The following is a 19359-nucleotide window of genomic DNA, read 5'->3' as shown; positions in this document are numbered from 1 at the left end:
AAGCTTTGCATTATACACCGATATAAAGCAGAGGGATTGGGATTCTACTCAGAGGCCTCTCAAACGAGAGACTGGGTCCGAGAAGACAGAACACGCTGGAAAATAATTCGCAAAAATGTTTATTGACGCCTTGACTTAAGCTAAGACATCTCTTTGAAAGCGTAACGTGACGATATCTTCAAACTGATATGAATAGGATTTAACTCGAAAAAATATAGTTTTTTTAAATTTAAACTTATAGCATAATCTCTAATTTATCAGATACACAACTTGTAAGAGCCTTTTTAATCGGACTCTTACAACTATCCGTTACAGTTTGATCTGTTTCTTCTTAACGGCAGCCTTTCATTTCTCCATGATTTTGCTGATTTTTTAAAAGCTGTATTTCGTGTTTCATGCAGTGATAGGGAATAATTTAACAAAACCTGATAATTTCCGCCAAATTAACCCTTTCACTCCCAATTCTCCCCTCTAGCTGCTCCATATTTCTTTATAAATGAGTCATGGGAATTTCGTGTTAGATCATGATAACAAATTCTACCTGAAAAGTTTGAGTATTCTTGGTAGCTGTTTGATGGAAAATATATGGATATTTTTGGGAGAAGTTTAATGTTAATCACATCTGGAAGTTGGAAAGATAAAGAGACGAAGTTGAGGAGTGTTACTTAGGGTAACTTCAGCAATGACGAACTGGTCACAGAATTTTCTTCGAAAATCAGATTTCAGTGCATGTCGATCGAGAGACATGAAATGAACACCATGGTAATTACAGGGTCAAATCAGAAAAAAAGAAAACGTCACAATTAGCCAATAGGAACACAAAAACGGTGAAAACAAGAAAACTCCCCGAAGCGCGGGAAAATGCGTGTGACCAAGTCGTGATTGGTTAAAGTTGTATCTGATTGGTTGGGAGGGTGGCGCGAGCTTTCTAAACCAATCACAGAGCACCATGAGGCGAAACCATTGGAAACCCTGATTGTTTTCGATATTCAAATGGAGATTACTGTAATTAAGAAAACTACACAGAATTACCTAAGTACTTTGATCAAGCCACACTCAAACTTTCCCCAATCATACGTAGGGATACGTCGAACACCACTAGGTAGATCCGGATCGATCTCCTAGCAATCTGTAACCTCTACCCACGCAAACATTACTAATGTTTCTTCTTTTTCTTCTTCTTTCGTTGCTTGTTGGCTCCCTGAAATTTGTCTCCTTCAGGGCCAAACTGCCCGAAGAACGCACGCATGAAATTCTCAAACTCCCTTTCTTCCGATCTGCAATCAAACAAGACAAGCATTTCAAATCAGTCTCTGGTAATTCGACCTTCTTTTGGTGCCTAGTTGTTACAGACACGTTATCGTAAAGTCAATATAGCAAGACAGATATCAAACTGAAAGACAAACCTAGAATTGAAGCTGCTTTGTTGTGTCTGACGGGTCTTGAGCTTCAGATGGACCGTGTGAGGATTGGCCTCCACTCGACCAATACCCTGCTCACGTAAAACAAACGAAAAAAAAATTATAACAAAGAAAAGACTCGACTTAAATAATTACGATAAACATATCGACTAGGAGGACGTGGCCCTACCCCCCCCCCCCAGGTGGGGGGCGGGGTGAAGAAATTAACTTTCCTTACTTTCCCACCCCTCTGTTATCACTTTTAACCGAATTCGAACACAGCAGCTCGGAAATCCATCGCTATTGTGCAGTATAACTAGCTAGTCGTTCGGCTAATTAAGATAAAACCAGATGCAAACCTGACAAGCCGCCCACTCAGTGACATCAAATATTTCACCCTCCATACAGGCATAAAAGTGCAGTTTGTAGCCAAGAAAACTACTCTCTGCCCACAGATCTCCCTGATAAAAAAATTAAAAGAAATTTGTAAATTTTTACGTGCCATACCCACCCTCCCCTCTCTCCCGTCCATTAGAGCGCTTTCCGTAACGTAACGCTAAAACTTAAATAATTAACATAGCCAGTGAGAACTAAACAACCTCGAGCGCAGGAAAATATGGATGGGTTATATTTTACATCTGATTGGTACAAAGAGTGCGCGGGTTTCTTTGACCAATAACAGCGCGCAATAAAGTAAAACAAAATTCATCCCGTCCTCCAATTGAAGGAGCTTTAAATTAACCTCCATATTAGCAGAGCCTTCGCCGTAAGCCTTCAAACGTGTGCAAGTACCTCTTTAGCAGCGTGTCTTGTGTTGCAGCGACTACAGAAGCGAGCTGTCAAAATAAACCGCTTTGTGTTGTAGCGACGGTGTTTCCCATCACACACGTTACAATGTAGAGAATTATGCATCTGTTTTAACAAAAAGGAAATTACGTCAAAGTGGTATTCACTACCTAGCCTCAAAAATCTGCTGAGTAATTCTCCTTTCCTGCTACTTTACATTCCCTTCTAAATAAGTTACGAGAGTTTAGTGTTACATCAAGACTACGCAATTCAGCTCATGAGTTTGTCTATTAGAGCTGTTTTCAATTGAGCAGTCGATAAACCAAAACCAAAGTAATCACAACGACCAATCACTACTAAGGTTAACATTATCTTTAGCCAATGAGAGCTCGAAGTAAAAACAGTATATGCAAGCTACTAAAAGCGCGGGAAAGCGCTGGTGAGCAAGTCACAAATGCCTTTGTTTTGCGCCTGATTGGTTTGGAGGATGGCGCAAGTTTTCACGACCAATCAAAGCGAAGAAAGCCATAAGACAGTAATTCCTGATTTCTTCCGACACTGAATTGAAAATTGCTCTGTCTTCACCTGTTTGCTGGAGAGAGGATTGATGCACGATTGAAGATTGCTTTATCACCACCTCCTCACTGGATAGCATATTGATATTGTAGGAAGAAACCACCTGTTAACCCTTTGGTGGTAGTGAAGAGGTTAAGTGTTTGCTCCGTTGTCAAGAAACATTCTCTGAAGCTCAGTGAAAAAAGCACTGGGTCGAGAGTTGCGAAGGTCTGAGGTTCGATTCCGGGCGCTCAGTTCGCTAAACGCGACGCGACGCGACTCGACCCAGACTTCCCTCGTTTTTCGCTCCACTTCGGATTTACTTTTCTTCTTCCCAAGTTTGCGGCTCTTTAATAATAAAATCTCTCTGTGGAAAAATTTACTTACCTCTTCCATCTTTTTCCCTAAATCGGCAAAAAACTGTTCTGGACTCGTGTGCCCACCGTAACGCTCCTTCTACAAGAAATATCCAGCAAAAAGGGAAAAAAAATCCCCGTTAAAAATTTTAAACAAACTGTACAAAAAGTCGTACAATTTTTGTCGCCTGATTCTCGTAGGGTCCAGGGAACTCATTGACGTAACCTGGGAACTAGTCTAACAAATGCTGCTCTCCATGCATTTACGAAAAAATGGGGATTTTGGATCTGGCTTTCATAATCAAAATCGCTAGTTTTTATCCATTTTCAACAATCATTTCCGCCCTTCTTTGAAATTTGGTTTTTATAAAAGGTAAACCTATTCTGTATTTGTTTGCATTTGTCTAGTCCCCAGGCTTCATCATCTCAGCGGTCGTTTTTGGTTTTGAGCGGCTTTTAGTCCGTTTTTATCCATGAAATCCCCATTTTGTTATTATTTTCTCTCGTTTTAGGAGATCTTCAGGCAGGTTTTACTGTTTATCCTGGAACCTCTTCCATCTCCACAAGAAAAGGAAAATTGATTCTTAAGTTTGGACCTTTCTACACTGATTTTATAAACTTAACTCACCCTTTCTTCCGCTCTCGTCCTCCAAGCTGCTTCGGCATCATAATTGGCACGCTTCTCCTATTTAAAAGATGTTAATATTAAACAAATGAGCAGCATATATATTTAAATAAACTCATCCAATAACTACCTGTTAATAGCAAGTGAATAAATGAACAATTGTCAACTTACAGGATCACTTAGAATGTCGAAAGCATTGGCAAGAGTCTTGAAAGCCTCGTCTGCTTGTGGGTGGGTATTCTTTATAACAAACAAAATGAGGAGGAAGAAATACCATTAAATAACACCTCTTTTCCTAATTTTTATTTGAGGTACATAAATACGACTGGGGCTAAGATCAACTGGGGCTTACATCTTTTAAGAGCAACCTTAAAACTTATCTTTTTAAGCGTTATTTTTATTTGTAGTTTTGCTCTAGTATTTTTCGAATTTAATATTTATTAAGTTACTGCTTTAAACATTTTATTGTAAAGCGCCTTAGAGCTCTAGAATACGCTGCTATAGAAATTTTTGTATTATTATAATATTATTATTATCAATCACAACTTCATTCTTTGTAGGACTTAATGTTAAATTTTTTTCTCTTTTTTTGTTTTTGTTTTTTTGCACCGTAACAACAAGCCTTTTACACTGTGAGCCATTTTTGAGTTGTATGACAAGTTTTGGCCAGTTCTTGTAAACATACTCATTGTACCTTGTCTGGATGGATCAGTACAGCTAACTTCCTGTATTGCTTCCTGATGTCATCATCTGTTGCGTCTCGTGGCACTCCAAGGACACTACATACAAAAAATGAATATCAAAAAATTACTGGAAGATCATTATTCTATGTAAATCACCCATGATCAGCTTACAGAGAATTCTAAACATGCCAGTTTGATTTTACTTTTGTGTTTATCAAAAGCATTGTTCCTTTATTAATTGAGTATTATAATGCAATGTATGATGCAATATCATGCAATGCATGCATGCAAGGCATGTGACAGGAAGTGATGTCATCTAAGCTTAAGTGACATTTGGGCAAAATGTCACATCACATGATAATGTGATGTGAGTTTAGCCCATGTGCAAGGCCACCTCAGTGTGCCTAGGCCTTCAAAATTGTGTTTATTATACATGTTAAAATAAATATATATCAAATATTATTTGGCTTGATGAGATGTTAACCCTTCAACTCCCATGATCTGGTAGTTAATTCTCCCCACTGGCATTTCACATTTACTTGTAAATTTATCACAAGAATTTGGGGTTACATCAAGATAACAACTTCTTCTAAACTGATAACTTTGAGTTTTCTCATTACCAAATGCTGAATAATTTATGGATTTTATAGGGAGAAGTTACTTGTCAATCACTCCTAGGAGTTAAAGGGTTAACTTTGCATAATATGTGCTCCATAACAGAAGGAGAGAAAAAATAAACAATATCCTATGCACTGATCAAAGGCATTATTTTCTAATATTAAAAATAAGTTCTTATAAATATAATTTTAATGTGGCGCTCCTGTACCAACCTGTAGGGATCACTGTCTTTGTTTTGCAACATGTGCATCACTGCGGCATCTCCTACAAATTATAAAAAACAAGCAAACTAAAACACACAAAAAGTAACCAAGAGAATGAGAAATTGACCTTGTTGCCCAGAGCACAATGGACTGCAATAATTAGAGAAAAAAATAGATTTACTTTGTTATAAATTACCGTTCTTGGGAAGATCGTAAGTTTGCCCATCTGAGTATGTGCTTCTTCTTTCTCTCTGTTTCCGACGGAATTCAAATAAAGTTGACAGTTTCTTTCTTCCCTCAGCCAACCATCTGCCCACTGGAACAAAAGACAATGTTCTCCTGCATGCCCAACAGCCAGCAAACCAAGAGCTAGAGTGGAAAAAAATAAACAGAAACAACCCAGTTGGCTTTACATTTCCAATTATAATGATTGGTACCTCCATGCAAAGAAGAAATAGGAGTAGGGGTAATATTCACAGGTTTTAGTACAGATCTTTTAAAGACCAAACTTTCCACTCACCAATAAATGAAAAAGCCAAAAAGCAAAGCCAGAAGGAGTAGAACATAGTAGAAAATAGACTTCACTGCTTGACCACTCTTACTTAAAACTGCTACACCTTAAAGACAGCATAGAAATATCAAAATATGGCAAATTACACATTAAGAATAAAGAACAAAGAACAAAGTGAAGACAGAATGATATAACAAGGGAATGAAAGGAGAACAGAAGGAAGAGTGATGGAAGGAAAGAAAATGGGAGTGCTGAAGGAAGAACAAAGAATGGAGGGAGGTAAAGCAGGAATGGCTGAGGGAGGGAAAGAGGAAGGAAGTAGGGCAGGGTGTAAGGAAGGAAGAGTGGAAGGATGGAAGGATGAAGAGAGTAAGACAGGAGAGAGAGAGAGAGAGAGAGAGAGAGAGAGAGACAAAGGAGAGAGAGGGAGAGACAAAAAATAAGAAGGTAAGGGAGCAACTAGGGAGAGTGTGAGGAAAGAAGTAAAAAAGAATGGTGGGAAAGGACAGAATGAGGAACAGAGGAAGAAAGAAAAAGGGGAAAGTAAGACAGAAGGAATTAAGGTAAGAGGGGATGATAGAAAGGAAACTGAACAAAAATACCTGTGCAATAAAGACCAGATGTAAGCTTAGACAAGTCAAACTCTGCATGAACAGTTCTCTCTGTCCTTGGTTTCAATCTTGATCTCTCTTTGACATGTGCATTTGAAGGCTTCCTTGTTTCAGCAGGATCTATACTCTTTGCCCTATGACTGACTTTAGATTTCACACCAGCCTTAAACCGTGATCGCCAGTGAGAATCAGTTCTTTCCTTTGAACTCTTAACATGTTCTGTGTTAACTGAGGCCTTGGTGTTATTGTCAACATTGTCACCCACCTTCCGTCCTTCACTGAAACTTTCCTGGTGAAATCTACCCTCATCAAATGATGTCTTGTCTTTCACCACTCCATCTTCACTGAATGATGACCTCAAACCTTCAACCCCATCGATCAATTGTTCCTTTGAAGCAAAGTCATCAGAGTGTTTACTAGCTTTTGCATTACACTCATTACTTTCTGCAACATTCTGACTAGATTTAACTTTTGATGGTTCATTGCTTAAGGATGACGAATTTAAGTTTGTGGCACAATTTGCATCCATACCACCAGAGGAACTTTCTTTCTTTACTTTAGAATCTGTCTTCACACTCTTAACTGCTCCACTGCCAAAGTAGTTCTGAAGGTTTTGATAAAACTCTTGCTGTGAAGTAGAAAGGGGTGTCTTTCCAGATTTTCCTTTAAAAATACCCTTCACTGAATGTTTCCTGTTACAAGTACAATTACTTATAGGTGAATTAGCACTAGAAATACAGGTACCATTTACAAAATGAATTCTGTTTTTTGGTGCATTACAAGGTTGAGTTCTGCCTTCCTTTGATTGCCCACAATTTGCACATACATCACAGCTGATCTTAGATTCAGGTTTCTCAGAATTTGATTTTTCTTTCCCTGAGTGATTTATCTTTTTCTTATCTTTAATACTCTTTGCATCATCAAAACTGTCAGAATATTCCAAAGGTGTGGAAACACCCTGATTTAAAACACCTGATTCAGAGCATGGTGACTCTTCTTTCAAATCCCTATTTAACACATCATAGTATTTAGCCCAGTCATCTAAAAATGTTTCTCGTGCTGCACATAATTCATCAAGAAATCTTGAATCTACATCTTCCTCGTAGTTGCCACTGTCTTCATAACACTCCTCTGGGCATTCTTCCCTCTGGTTAACGAAAGCATCAACTGTGTCATCACTGTGATTTTCCTGTTTATGATCACAAACACTGCTATCCTCATTCAATGCTTCCTGTGAACTGATGGGTGTGTTTAGCGATGAACTGAAAAAACTGTCAACTTCATCCCGATCTTGGCGATCATAGTCTTGTTTCAAACTTTGACTTCCAGAACTGTACCACATGTTCTCACTCATCTGAGGAAGATCAATCTCAGTAAGACCATCAATTGGGCTGCTTGGAGTACTCCTCTTTCGATGACTTCTGCTCACATAGGAAGCCCATGGATTGTCAATAGTAGCCTGCTCATCAGCATGGCTGTAATAACAAGTTGAAACCTCTGGCACTTTGCCTCTTGCCTTCTTTACATTCCATTCAGCAGAATAACTTTTCTGTTCTGCTTTCCCACAGCTTGGTTTTGGCCTGGAGACACTGGCATAGCTTAATCCTTGTTGTTTGTTGTCTAAAAGATCTGCTTTTGACTGAAAGAAATCCAGCGTTTCCTTGTAGACTTCACAGCTAGGTTTGAGCTGACAGGCCTGGAATGAAATACATTTCAAATTGCATGTGCATATATCTTTGAACAGGAAGAGAGATAAACTACTTAATGGATGAAAGTAAACAAGTATAGACTGGTCATCAACACTTTGACTAACAAGATACATGTATGACTTCAAACCCTCTAGTCTTGACTGCCATACAATTTATATTTCCCTCTGGATTATTGATGAACTGAATATGGTGTTACTATAACATAAACACCTTGAACCATAAGAGTGATAAACACCTAATTTCTCCTCACAATATCACCCTTAAATCACACACTTAGGTCAAGAAAATAAAGGATATGATTCCCAACCATAGAGGCTCTTGATTGTTCAACAAATTCTCCTTGTCCTCTCATTAGGTAATGTATAGAGAACAGTATGGAGAATATGCATACTGATGTAAGGGTACAAGGGTTAACATGAGATCCTACAGCTGATCACGTAGTCTCTTCACCTTACCAATTTGCTAGATAATGTATCAAATTGTAACAGGAAGTTACAGTACATTCTGATCACAATTAAGGTTCAAGGGTTAAGTCAGCTTGGCAAAGATCCCACAGAGATGATGATTTGATATACAAAGTTCAGTGTCTACAGATCATGTGAGTTTGCTAACTTGATCTCAAGGAGAATGATAACAAGAAAATTCAGATGGGATGGAAAGGGTGAAGTCTAACTTGACCTCAATACAGATAACTTTCATTCAGAAGTCAGCTCATTTAAATGTGAAAGCCACAAACCTTTTCAAACAATTTAATTGCTTCAGGGATCTTGCAGCAATCCACTAAAAGCAGAGCCTGGTCATAGAACTTCTCAGCTCTTTCACTGAAAGATGAAATAACATAATCTTCTTGCTATTTTCAAAATTAAGGAGCTTTGGTATACCAAGGAAAACTCCTTCCTGGTCATCAATTCATACCTAATGCATTTGTAAATGACCTTCCAGTCAAATAGATGATGGATTGCTTGGACAAGTAAAAGTTACTATTACCAAACTGATTGCCTCTTTCTTTAATTTGAGTTCAGCAACTAGCCATGAGTTGGACCGATTTGTGGGAAAACCATTTGTCCTCTTTTCATGTGTAAAATTGTTTGTTACATTGCTGAGATGAACAACATATAACCTTCACAGTTTTTCCTGTTTCGAACTGTGCTTGGCAAGATTTCTGTTATTTGATAGTTGGAATGGCATGGGGTTAATTGGAAACCTTTGTTGTACTCCAGATTTTGTTTGAAAGAAATGCAATGTCCCACACCAAAGGATATGTTCTTCTCAACACATTTTTACTGAATATTTTGCATAGAAAAGAGGGGCAAGGTGAGATCTCAAAAACTGAGCCAGACTGTCTAGCTCAAAGAGACCCCTTATCTTATTAACAGTAAATTAACACCTTTGAAATAACCTTTGATTATAAACTGAAAAACACCGTACAGTAATACAGGGTAGAACATACAAAAATTTATTATGCCACCCTTCAGTTGATAGATATTCAGCTCAAAATGATGCAGTCCACACGTTCAAAAAGTGAAGATCCGGTCAAACCATTGTTTACAACTTCCTCACCTCGTTTCGGTTTATGATTAACCAAATGACGATTACCAATCGCACACACATGCACTAATTCTCTGAGAAGCACACCATTAAAAGAAAGGCAGGTAGAAAATTTTTTGATTGACTGACTAAGTTGTTTTTAAATAAGCAGCTAGACGGATATTTAGCCGCGACGAAAACACGCATCTCGGACAATTTAAATTTCAAGTACTTGTCCGTGTATATTGCTTTATTTGAAAGAGGTTCAAAAATTCCAATTGATAAAGAAAGCTTGGTAATGCTATACTTCTTTCTAAAAATATCACATTCTCAGCAAGAAATCAAGAGATGTAAATAAAGGCAAGCAAGAATGAGGACAAGTAGAGCGGAATAAATCAAAATACGGTTGTCCCTAAATAAAGTACTCGAGCTTGAAAATGATACCCCATAACCAGTTGTTTTTCACCTTTGTTCGTCGCTTGAAAGCTTTTCAGGAGCTTCCATAGCCTTTCAATACAATCCTTTGTGAAATATCATCCTGCAGTGACATGGCGAGCTTTCATTTTCGTGATTACAACCGAAAAATCGGACGTCGCCATCTCATCACGCCGTTATCGGGAAATTTGGCAATCACACAACGAAGAAAGCTCCCGCGAACTCCTTGAACAGCGGAGCTCTGTATTTCGCGGGAATTTCGTATTACAGCTTTCCAGTTCTTCGCGGTCAAAGATTGGAAACGAGGTTGACTCAGTCTCCTGACGACACGTGTATTCAACATGGCGGCGTTCCATGGCTTATCTCAAATGGGGAAAATTTCTCTAGTTATAATTGCGATTTTTCTATTTAACTTGTATATAGCTACAGCGTCCACTATAAGAGGAGTGGCACTTACTAGTAAGTAGATCACGGCCCAATATGAATTTATTTGCTAATTTGCGTCGTTTAATTAAGGAAAGATAGCGTCGTGAACTGAAGTCACTAGACGAAAAAAGTAACTTAAGACTAAATCTCTTTTTGATACGCAAGTGGCCAAAAAAAATTGCCATAGCATGCGCCTAATCTGATTTAATGGCAGTGTTATCGCACGTTAGATTTTTAAAACATAGAATTTGTCGAGTTGGCGATGCGCCATGAAATTGAACAAGGTCAATTATGCCGGCCTCAGTTTTTTTTTTTATTTTAATTAATGGCGCCATCCGCTGTAGTCATTTATTTTTTATAAGATATGTATCCTTGGATGCTTAAATCGTATCATTCTTGATACCAAATGACAAATTCACTTAACCCTTTAACTCCCAAGAGTGACCAAGACAGAATTTCCCCTTCCAATATCAAGCACGCAAATGAAGAAATTTTTAAAAAATGTACCGATTCTTAGTTGATCCAATACCAAATTCTCCAAACTAAGATCGTAAGTATTGTATGGCAGACAGTAAGGAGAATTGCTAATGAGATCTTGGGAGAGAAACAGTCATTGAAGTCCTTTGATGAATTTCTGTTGGCTGTTCTTGACCTCCAGATCATTGATAGTGTTCTGATTTCTCACCATCTGTCTGCCTTAAAGTGTTAAGGCATTTTTTAGACTCTTAAAATGATTTTGATCGACAGCTCTTATCTTTTTGTGATTTCAGGGTTAGCATTTTATGATCCATCCAGGGACTTCACTTGCTTGGATAAATCTGCAACTGTTCCATTTAATAGTGTAAATGATGATTTTTGTGACTGTGTTGATGGCACTGATGAACCAGGTCTGTGCGATTGCAACTGTATATAGTAATTCCATTGTGAGTTGCAAATGTCCTGTGCACTTAGGGGGTGTAGAATGAAACAGTAGTGAAAGTGTTTGTCTCTCGCTCCCATAGCTATGGCAGGTTTGACTCCCAAACCTAAATCTGCATAAACACACTTAGGTTCAGTTTGTTGTTGCTGCTTGTCCTTGCTTTGATGGTATTTTTACCTTAATGTACTTCAAACCAACTTAGAACAAATGAATAGAGGGGGTAAATCTCCAAAGAAACTGTGGTGCTGCATCAGTGGGGTTACAATAAGGCAATTTGTTTTTATCAACTGAGTTGATAAATGTATATTGGTCATCATAAAGAGTTTCCAAAGCCAATGTTTCACGCATTGTGTTAGCCCTTCATCAGAGCAAAACTCTTCGAGGGTGGTCAATTTACATTATCAACTTAGTTGTTAAAACCAAATCAACTTAGAACAAAACAATTTGCATTTCTCTATAACAAGAAGTAAAATGAAAGTTACTTACTAATGGTTTTCAACAATACTTTTTCCCACAAATCACTTTGTAGTAACTCTGCTATTCCATGCTTTTCAGGAACATCAGCTTGCACTAATGGAAAATTTCACTGTACAAATGCTGGGTTTAAGCCCTTAAATATTCCATCTTCCAGAGTCAATGATGAAATTTGTGGTATGTTGCTATCCTTTTGGTTGATAAACAAGCACTTCTATTAGTATTGTGCCAACATTTAATTTAATAATGTTCAGTCATGAAAATAATGAATCTAAGGGGTAAACTTCCAAATTGTTTTTCAGACTGTTGTGATGGCAGTGATGAATATGATGGCACTGTAACCTGTCCAAATACTTGCAAGTAAGCCTACTTTAAAAATTTCCTTGCTGTTCTTATGTGTGACCTACATTTGTATTAGAAAGGTCCCTAGACTTCAAGAGGTCATGGTCGAGGTCTGAAGTGGTGTCATTTTGTAGTAAAGAAATCTTGATAACCTTTTTTGCTAGCCCACAAGTACATGTAAGTCATTATTATTAGCCAAATGAATAAAGGGGGTAAGTTTCTAAAGAAACTGTGGTGCTGCATGGGTAGGAGAGGTACAAGGTAATTTGGTGTTATGGACTTGGTTGATAGCATAAATTGGTCCCTATAAAGAGTTTCAAAGCTGGTGTTTTGAGCATTAGCCCTTTGTCAGAGTGAATGACTAACAAATTGCTAACAATCAAAACATCAGCTTTGAAACTCTTAAAGGTGGCCAATTTAGGTTATCAATTCAGTTGATAATACCAAAATACGTCTTAATAGGACCATCAAAAAAGTGTTTCTTTGCTTACAAGTAAGTTGAAGGCCTTAACCCTTCACACTCTAACATCAGTATGCATATTCTCCATACTGTTCTTTATACATTTCTTAACTGACAAAGAGAATTTGTTTTTCAATCAAGAGCTTTTTTTTTAAAGTTGGTAGTCTTTTTCTTTATTCTTGTGCCCTTCATGTGTGATTCAGGGGTGATGTTACAAGGTGAAATAAGATGGGTGAGGTTAAAGGGTAAAGCAAAGTGAGCTAGGGATTGGTCTGTAAGGGATCTGGCACTAGTAATGGGGCACTAGATCCCTTGCTGACATCTTGTTAGCTGGCTTTGTCTTAGGGCCTTAAACTTTCTCACAGGCAAAGAAATGCCCTTGCCACAGTACTAATAAAAAATTAGGGTCTGCTCCCAGAGTAAGCTTTTGTAATGAAGCTTTTGTAATTAGCTCATGACATAACTGAAAGTATTTTCTGGAAACAAACTTTATCTACAAGTAGAGATAAGTTGTACCCTTTCTCTGTGAATCGCACTCAGTTTGCCAAACACTGACCATTGCTCACTTGAGCCGAGAGGGGAAAGGAGAGCAAGAAGCCTGTTACCAATTCATTCAGTGCTGAATTTATTGCCTGGGTGAAAGTTTGCATGGCTACATTTTATAAGCTAAGGATTCAGATTTTCTGTCTGTCCTGTCTGTTTGTTTGTCTGCATCATCTCTTCAAGTCCACAGTCTCTCTATCTTTCTTTCTGCAGTCTAGTAAATAAACATACTGGCCAGAAAAGTGTGCACACTTGTTGATAAAAGGCACATGTATTTGTGACATTTTTAGGGAACTTTATAGAGAATTGTTCCAGAAACAGCGAGAAGAAGCTGAACTGGCAAAGCAGGTTAGTGGATCAGAATCTAGAGTATCTGATTTAGCCTTACCTTTTTTATATATATATGTATGAGACTAGCAATTTTTATTCAGTTTCCTTCATGTGAAAGACGAACCCTCTAAAATCTTCCTTTCTCCCACATGTAACTTCAGTTGATAGTGGCATCCAACTAGCATCTGGGAGGCACAAGTTGGTATCCTGTAAAAGCTGAAGATTTTTCACACTTCTTCTCTTCAATTGCTTGAATTGCAGTCCATCTGCAAGAATTATTTCTTATTTGCTTGATACACAGTGTTTCCTTGAAATATCTGTCATTTATGGAGTTTGATGATTTTTTAAGGGGCTGGCTATTAAACAAGACTACAGTCAGCAAGGTCAGGGAAAAAAAGAAGAAAGAAAGGTACAGTTGCTTGGTGTGTTAGAATGTTCTGGTTACTTAATATTTTTCTATTGGAGAAAATTGACTCACTACATTTTATTACACAGCAAAAGCTTGAAGAATTGAAGAAACAGCTGGAGGAGAAGAAAGCTGTTGTTGAAAACTTGAAAGGTACTGACATATTTGAAAAGGTACATTTGTCGTTTTATGTGCAATAGAGATGATTTGTAAATATATATATTTTTTTGTGTAATGGCAGCCAAAAAAGAGGAGGTTGAAGCAGTTGAAAAGGAAGCTAAGGATAAACATGAGAAGGACTGGGAAGGTAAGGGACACTATAATGTTCAACTCATGAGGTAAATACTGCAATGGAGTAAAATGTCTGATTTGAGGGTAGGAGATGCAGTAATCTTGTGATTCACCAATAGATTTGAAGCAGGGGCATTTTAACACTTTTTTTTGCCCAGTGGTGTGGAAATTTCATCAGAACAATCTTTTAAAGTTCAAATGCCAGGGGGGTTACCTGGGTGAGCAGGGGAAGGGGGGGTGTTGAAGCTTTTAATTGATTGACTCATAACCTCTTTGTTTGGTGTTTTCTTCATTTTTAGAAACCAAAGCAAAAATTGTGGCAGAAAGGGACAGAGCGTCTGCTGAGTCTTCATTCAAAGCTCTGGATACAGATGAGGATGGACGGTAATTACCTTATATCATCTCCCATTTCTTGCCATTTCCCTTTCTGGATTTACACATTTTCCTCTTCTTAACCCTTTCACTCCCAAGATCTAATTAGTTTTTCTCCTTACTATCTGCCATATAATTCTTATGATGTTAGTTCAGAGAATTTGGTATTGGATCAACTAATAATCCCATGATTGATATTCTTCTCTATTCTCATCACCTGCCTGCTTGATATTGTATTCATATTGTAAGGAGAAATTCTGTCTTGGTCACATGTAGGAGTGGAAGGGTTAAACAGAAGAAATAATTCAATTTTTAAATTAAATCATAGAGGAATTGTCTTTCTTGTAGTGTGACAGCACAAGAGGTTATTAATACTGATCTTCTGGATAAAAAATATGGTGAAGAAGAGGCCAAGGTAATGCTTCGTCATAGCAACATGTTAAAATTAGGGAAACTTAATTTAGATGCTTTGGTACCTTTTCCCCATCTGTTTATTTTCAAATTTAAATTAATAGATTTGTATATATTTTTAGGAGCTGCTAGGAGGATATGAGGAGTCAGATTTTGAAGGCTTTTTCTCTGCATTGTGGAGCAATTTCAAAGAAAAATTTGGTGCCAAGCAGGTATTATTATCATAATTTTTTTTAAGGCTTGGTCATAATGACATTTCGGTAAGTCACACGGAGAATGTTTGTAAAAATTTCTGTTTATGTAACAAATATTTCATCCAAATCCCAATATGAACAGGAAACATAATTTAAAACTGTCCTACAATTAATGAAAGTACTAATTAATTTTCACAATTTGTAATTTTAATTTTTGTTTGCTCTGTGATTTTAGTCCCAGCCACCACCTGCAGATGAATCAGTTACAACTGAGGGCGAAGATAAACCCACAGAAGGTTTGTTTTTAAATTTGTTCAATGTACTTTCTTCGAGATATTTTTGTTTTCCCTATTTAGCTGTTATCACGATTTGAGTTTTGGTTTAACAAGACTAAGTCGAAAAGTGCTCTAAACATTTTCCTATCCCCATCAGCAGGTGATACACCCGAGTCTCCCCCTCTGCCTCCTCCAGCTGACGAAAATTTTGATGATGAAGATCTTCCAGATGTTCCTGGTGAAGAAGATGATGACGAAGACGACGAAGATGATGATAGAGACGAACACGTGGACGAAATCAAAGAGGAGGCCGAGAAGAAAATACCTGAACCAAACCCAGAAGGTGCGTTAACCAGTTAAACCTTTAACACCTAAAAGTGATAGACTTGTAACTTCTCCCGATAATATTCCTACACTGTCCAGCAAACAGGGAATGAGAATATTCAAACTTATCAGGATGAAGTTGTTATCTCGATCTAATACCAAATTCTGGTAACTAATTTACAAGGAAATGTGTAGCCGCTAGTGTGGAGGGTTAAGAATCAGATCTTGGGAGTTATAGGGTATCGGCGCGCCTTTTGGAAAACTCTCTTTACGAAGGCCGCTAGCCATGACGCGAGTAAGTTTTCTGATTATAGGATTCTGTTCTTTTTCAACCTATAATTTTCCAGATAGCAAAGATGATGATTTAAAGATGCCGGACTATGACGAGGAAACAAAAGCAAAAATTTCTGGTAAGTTGAAGGGTTATTAATGTTAACACATTAGTTACAGTATGCTTTGGAGGCCATGTCTATACTCGGACTCGATTTTTTCCGATCTCTCTTGCCCGATCTTCGTTCCTCCCCGAGAAGAGGCGAGTTTCTTCGGATGGAGTTCGTGGGCTCATATTCAGACCAGTGACTGCTCACAGAGCCGTTATGAGGACCATTTTGATGACGGTTAAAATCTTTTGCTATTGTATCTTTACAAGGTCTGATTTGTTTCATGTAATATTTTTTCCTTCGTTTTTTGCTTTTTATTTTTTGCATATTTTAGCTGCTGATGATGCTAGAAAGGAGTTTAATGCTGCAGATACCGCTTCAAATGACGCAGAAAGAGAAATCAGGTTTGAAGATTCTTAAAGAAGCTGTTCGTTCGGTCGCTCTCTCTTGTTCGTTCGTTTGTTAGTTTTTCGTTTATTTTGTCAACTTACTCGTACACTTAACATTCCATTCATTCGTCCGTTTGTTCTTCTTTTTTCTCGCCATCGGTTCTTGATTTTGCATTCATTGAGCTGTTTTATTTTTTCCTGGATTTTAGTGACCTTGAGCGAACGTTGAATCTGAACCTTGGCCAGCAAGAAGAGTTTTCGCCCCTTCAGGGACAATGTTTTGAATACACCGACAGAGAGTAAGTGATACAATATCAAACCGAAAAAGTTTCCCTCCCCCTCCCCCCCCCTGGTATTTAGGGGACCGTGGGTGGTGCATGGGGGAATAGGCTAAGCGCGGGATGTCTGTGTGCCGCTCTAGTTAACAAATAGAGAAGCCTTGACTGTGCTCTGTTCTGTTGTAAAGCACGCAGGAAGCCTGGCATTTTTGCAAACCTTTGCTCGCTTGTTCCGAAATTTCACTTTTATTAACGAAAGAAAAGCTAGAAAGAAGTCCCGGAAAAGGTCGGACATAGTACGATTTGGCAGATGGCGTGACAGCTTTAGCTCAGTTCTATGCTCTAAACTCTCATTGAGCACGCTCTTTCAACCAATGACAGTACGTGTTATATCCGAGCTTTATTATAATATGGGACAGACCAAACCCAAGTCCAAAACTGAAATGAGGAAAGTGGTCCTTTTTAAGAAATTATTTTGTTCATTTGTTTGCTTGTCTGTATTGTTGTGTTTTTTTTTTCTAGTATTTTTGTTTCTGTTTTTGCTTTCTTTTCTTTTTTTATGCTTGGTGATTAGATATTTTTGGTCTAAACATCTTGTTTACGCTTGTTTGTATTCCCAATTGTTAGGTATGTGTACAAACTGTGTCCATTTGACAGAGCTTCACAGCAGCCCAAAGATGGAGGCTCAGAAACCTCTCTGGGGTGAGTTTTACTTTTGGGTCAAACCCAGGCAAAACTTTGGCGACGTGAATGCTCTCAAAACTAGCGTTTCGTGCTTCCCAAAAAACAGAACGTTTAGTTAAAACTTGTCATTTATCTATAGCTACATGACAAATGTATGAACAACATGCAGAGTTATTACTGATGGCAGGAAATATGAAGTCCATTTGTGTTTGTACCATTTCTTACAAGTATAATTTGCTAGTTAAAAAGCCTGATTACGCGAAGAAAATGTATCTTCTTGGCTTTGTAGTCACTTCCTTGTTGTCGCTTATTGTTAAAGGAAAAAGAACGCGCAGGGCCATCTTTGAAGCCGTATGAATAACTTAGAACTGAGTTACCTCGAATTCTAAAATCGCAGATTTGGTAACCTTGTAATTTTGAGGTGAATCTTTTGTAGAACATGGGGTGAATGGACAGGTGACCCCAATAAGTACAGCCGTATGAAATATTCAGGAGGACAGAGCTGTTGGAACGGACCTAGCAGATCAGCTGAGGTGAGTAAAGATTAGCTTTGACCGTCACGTTCAAAGTGTAGTCTTAGACGCTCAGTGAGTTTTCTAGAACCTAAGCCAAGTAGCCAAAATGACCAATCAGAGCACATGAAGATACCCCAAGGAGCCACTGGGAACTCAAGTTAGGACGAGTAAACTGTCAAAGGCGCGGGAAAACGCGAGTAGTTAACCTTAGTTTTGCATCTGATTGGTTGAGCAAGTGGCGTGAGTTTTTTTTTCTTTTTTTTTCAAATCAATAGCAGTACGTAGTGAAAATAAAGCAATACAATCTTGGATTTCATACTCAAAGAAAATTCCTCAAATGCTCTCTTTTGTTTGTAACATCATCGTTTACTAGTCTTTCAAAAGCATGTGTTAGCCATCGAAGATTTTTGCGAAACAGTCCATTCGAAAACCTAGCCAAATGGAACAAGAAAAAGCAAATTACGTTTTCCGTGGATACCCCTTCACTCATGAAGGAGTTTCAACGAGACTCGAACTCCTAACCTGCAAAAACCGAGAACAAAGTTAACTTCCATATGACACAAGGTCCGACGAACCAATATGTAACAATTTTATAGAGAACATTTTCCTTTTCATTGCAGGTAATCCTTCGTTGTGGCTCAGCAAACGAGCTGGTTCAAGTATCAGAGCCCAGCAGATGTGAATACCGCATGGAATTTAAAACTCCTGCAGCATGTCAGGATATTGACCTAGAGGGCGCACATTTACATGAACATGGCGGGGAACTGTAATCTGAAAGGACATATTTGTACAGAATTTTCTACTTGGAAAAAAAACAAATATTTGTTATTAATGATACTGTAAAGTCTAAAACCTCTGAGTTTGTCAAAATCGCCGAAACTCTAGTTCTTGCAGGACTTGAAGGGTGTAACCTGATCAAAAACGAACTTCTCCCAGCTGGCATTGAAAAAAATCAGAGACCCTTAAGGAGAAATTGTATACTGGTGCTTGGATCATACAAACTCCAGATTCTCCTAAATGTTACTATAAGGAATGTATAGATGATTGTAATGAGATTATATATGTTGATAAAAGGTCATGATCTTTCAATACAAACAGAAAGAATGACGTAAATGTGAGAGAATCGGCACACGAATAACTCATTAGTTAGGGGGTGAGGTTGTTATTTGCACCAAATCAGGAGCTGTAACTAAATCTGAAGCTAAAACGTCAGACTCCAACTGACGTACAGATTTGCCTTGCGTTGCATTTTTAATTAATAAAAGGATTCACATTGTTTTGACGTTGTTGTATGGAAATTACTTTGTTGTAGAAATAATGATTTAAA

General features: G+C 38.0%; 2 protein-coding genes across 3 annotated transcripts; one reads left to right on the top strand and one right to left on the bottom strand.

The window, feature by feature from the left end:
• Positions 1-103: 103 nt before the first annotated feature.
• Positions 104-10212, bottom strand: LOC131778074 (uncharacterized). The gene is made up of 14 exons (XM_059094461.2): positions 10051-10212; positions 8794-8878; positions 6340-8044; positions 5747-5843; positions 5423-5595; positions 5236-5287; positions 4417-4501; positions 3894-3962; positions 3726-3782; positions 3129-3197; positions 2193-2312; positions 1760-1861; positions 1407-1492; positions 104-1277 (listed from the first exon to the last, which is right to left on the bottom strand). Exons 1-14 carry the CDS (start codon positions 10086-10088, stop codon positions 1157-1159), a joined length of 2859 nt encoding a protein of 952 aa, XP_058950444.2. The 5' UTR covers positions 10089-10212; the 3' UTR covers positions 104-1156.
• A 130-nt stretch (positions 10213-10342) lies between these two features.
• Positions 10343-19314, top strand: LOC131778018 (glucosidase 2 subunit beta-like). 2 transcript variants are annotated; one of them, XM_059094395.2, is made up of 19 exons: positions 10343-10478; positions 11216-11332; positions 11920-12015; positions 12141-12198; positions 13474-13531; positions 13863-13922; positions 14009-14072; positions 14161-14226; positions 14510-14594; positions 14931-14997; positions 15116-15205; positions 15423-15483; positions 15623-15805; positions 16134-16196; positions 16501-16570; positions 16765-16854; positions 17461-17535; positions 17954-18050; positions 18653-19314. In XM_059094395.2, exons 1-19 carry the CDS (start codon positions 10361-10363, stop codon positions 18800-18802), a joined length of 1668 nt encoding a protein of 555 aa, XP_058950378.2. In that variant the 5' UTR covers positions 10343-10360; the 3' UTR covers positions 18803-19314. The 2 variants fall into 2 exon arrangements, with proteins under 2 accessions (XP_058950378.2, XP_058950377.2); XM_059094394.2 differs by having other exon boundaries at positions 15620-15805.
• The last annotated feature ends 45 nt before the right edge of the window (positions 19315-19359 follow it).

The sequence above is a fragment of the Pocillopora verrucosa genome, chromosome 12 (genome assembly GCF_036669915.1).
Source record: "Pocillopora verrucosa isolate sample1 chromosome 12, ASM3666991v2, whole genome shotgun sequence".
Lineage (NCBI taxonomy): Eukaryota > Metazoa > Cnidaria > Anthozoa > Scleractinia > Pocilloporidae > Pocillopora > Pocillopora verrucosa.
The sequence above is the reverse complement of the archived record's forward strand: the minus strand, read 5'-3'. Positions and strand labels throughout refer to the sequence as shown.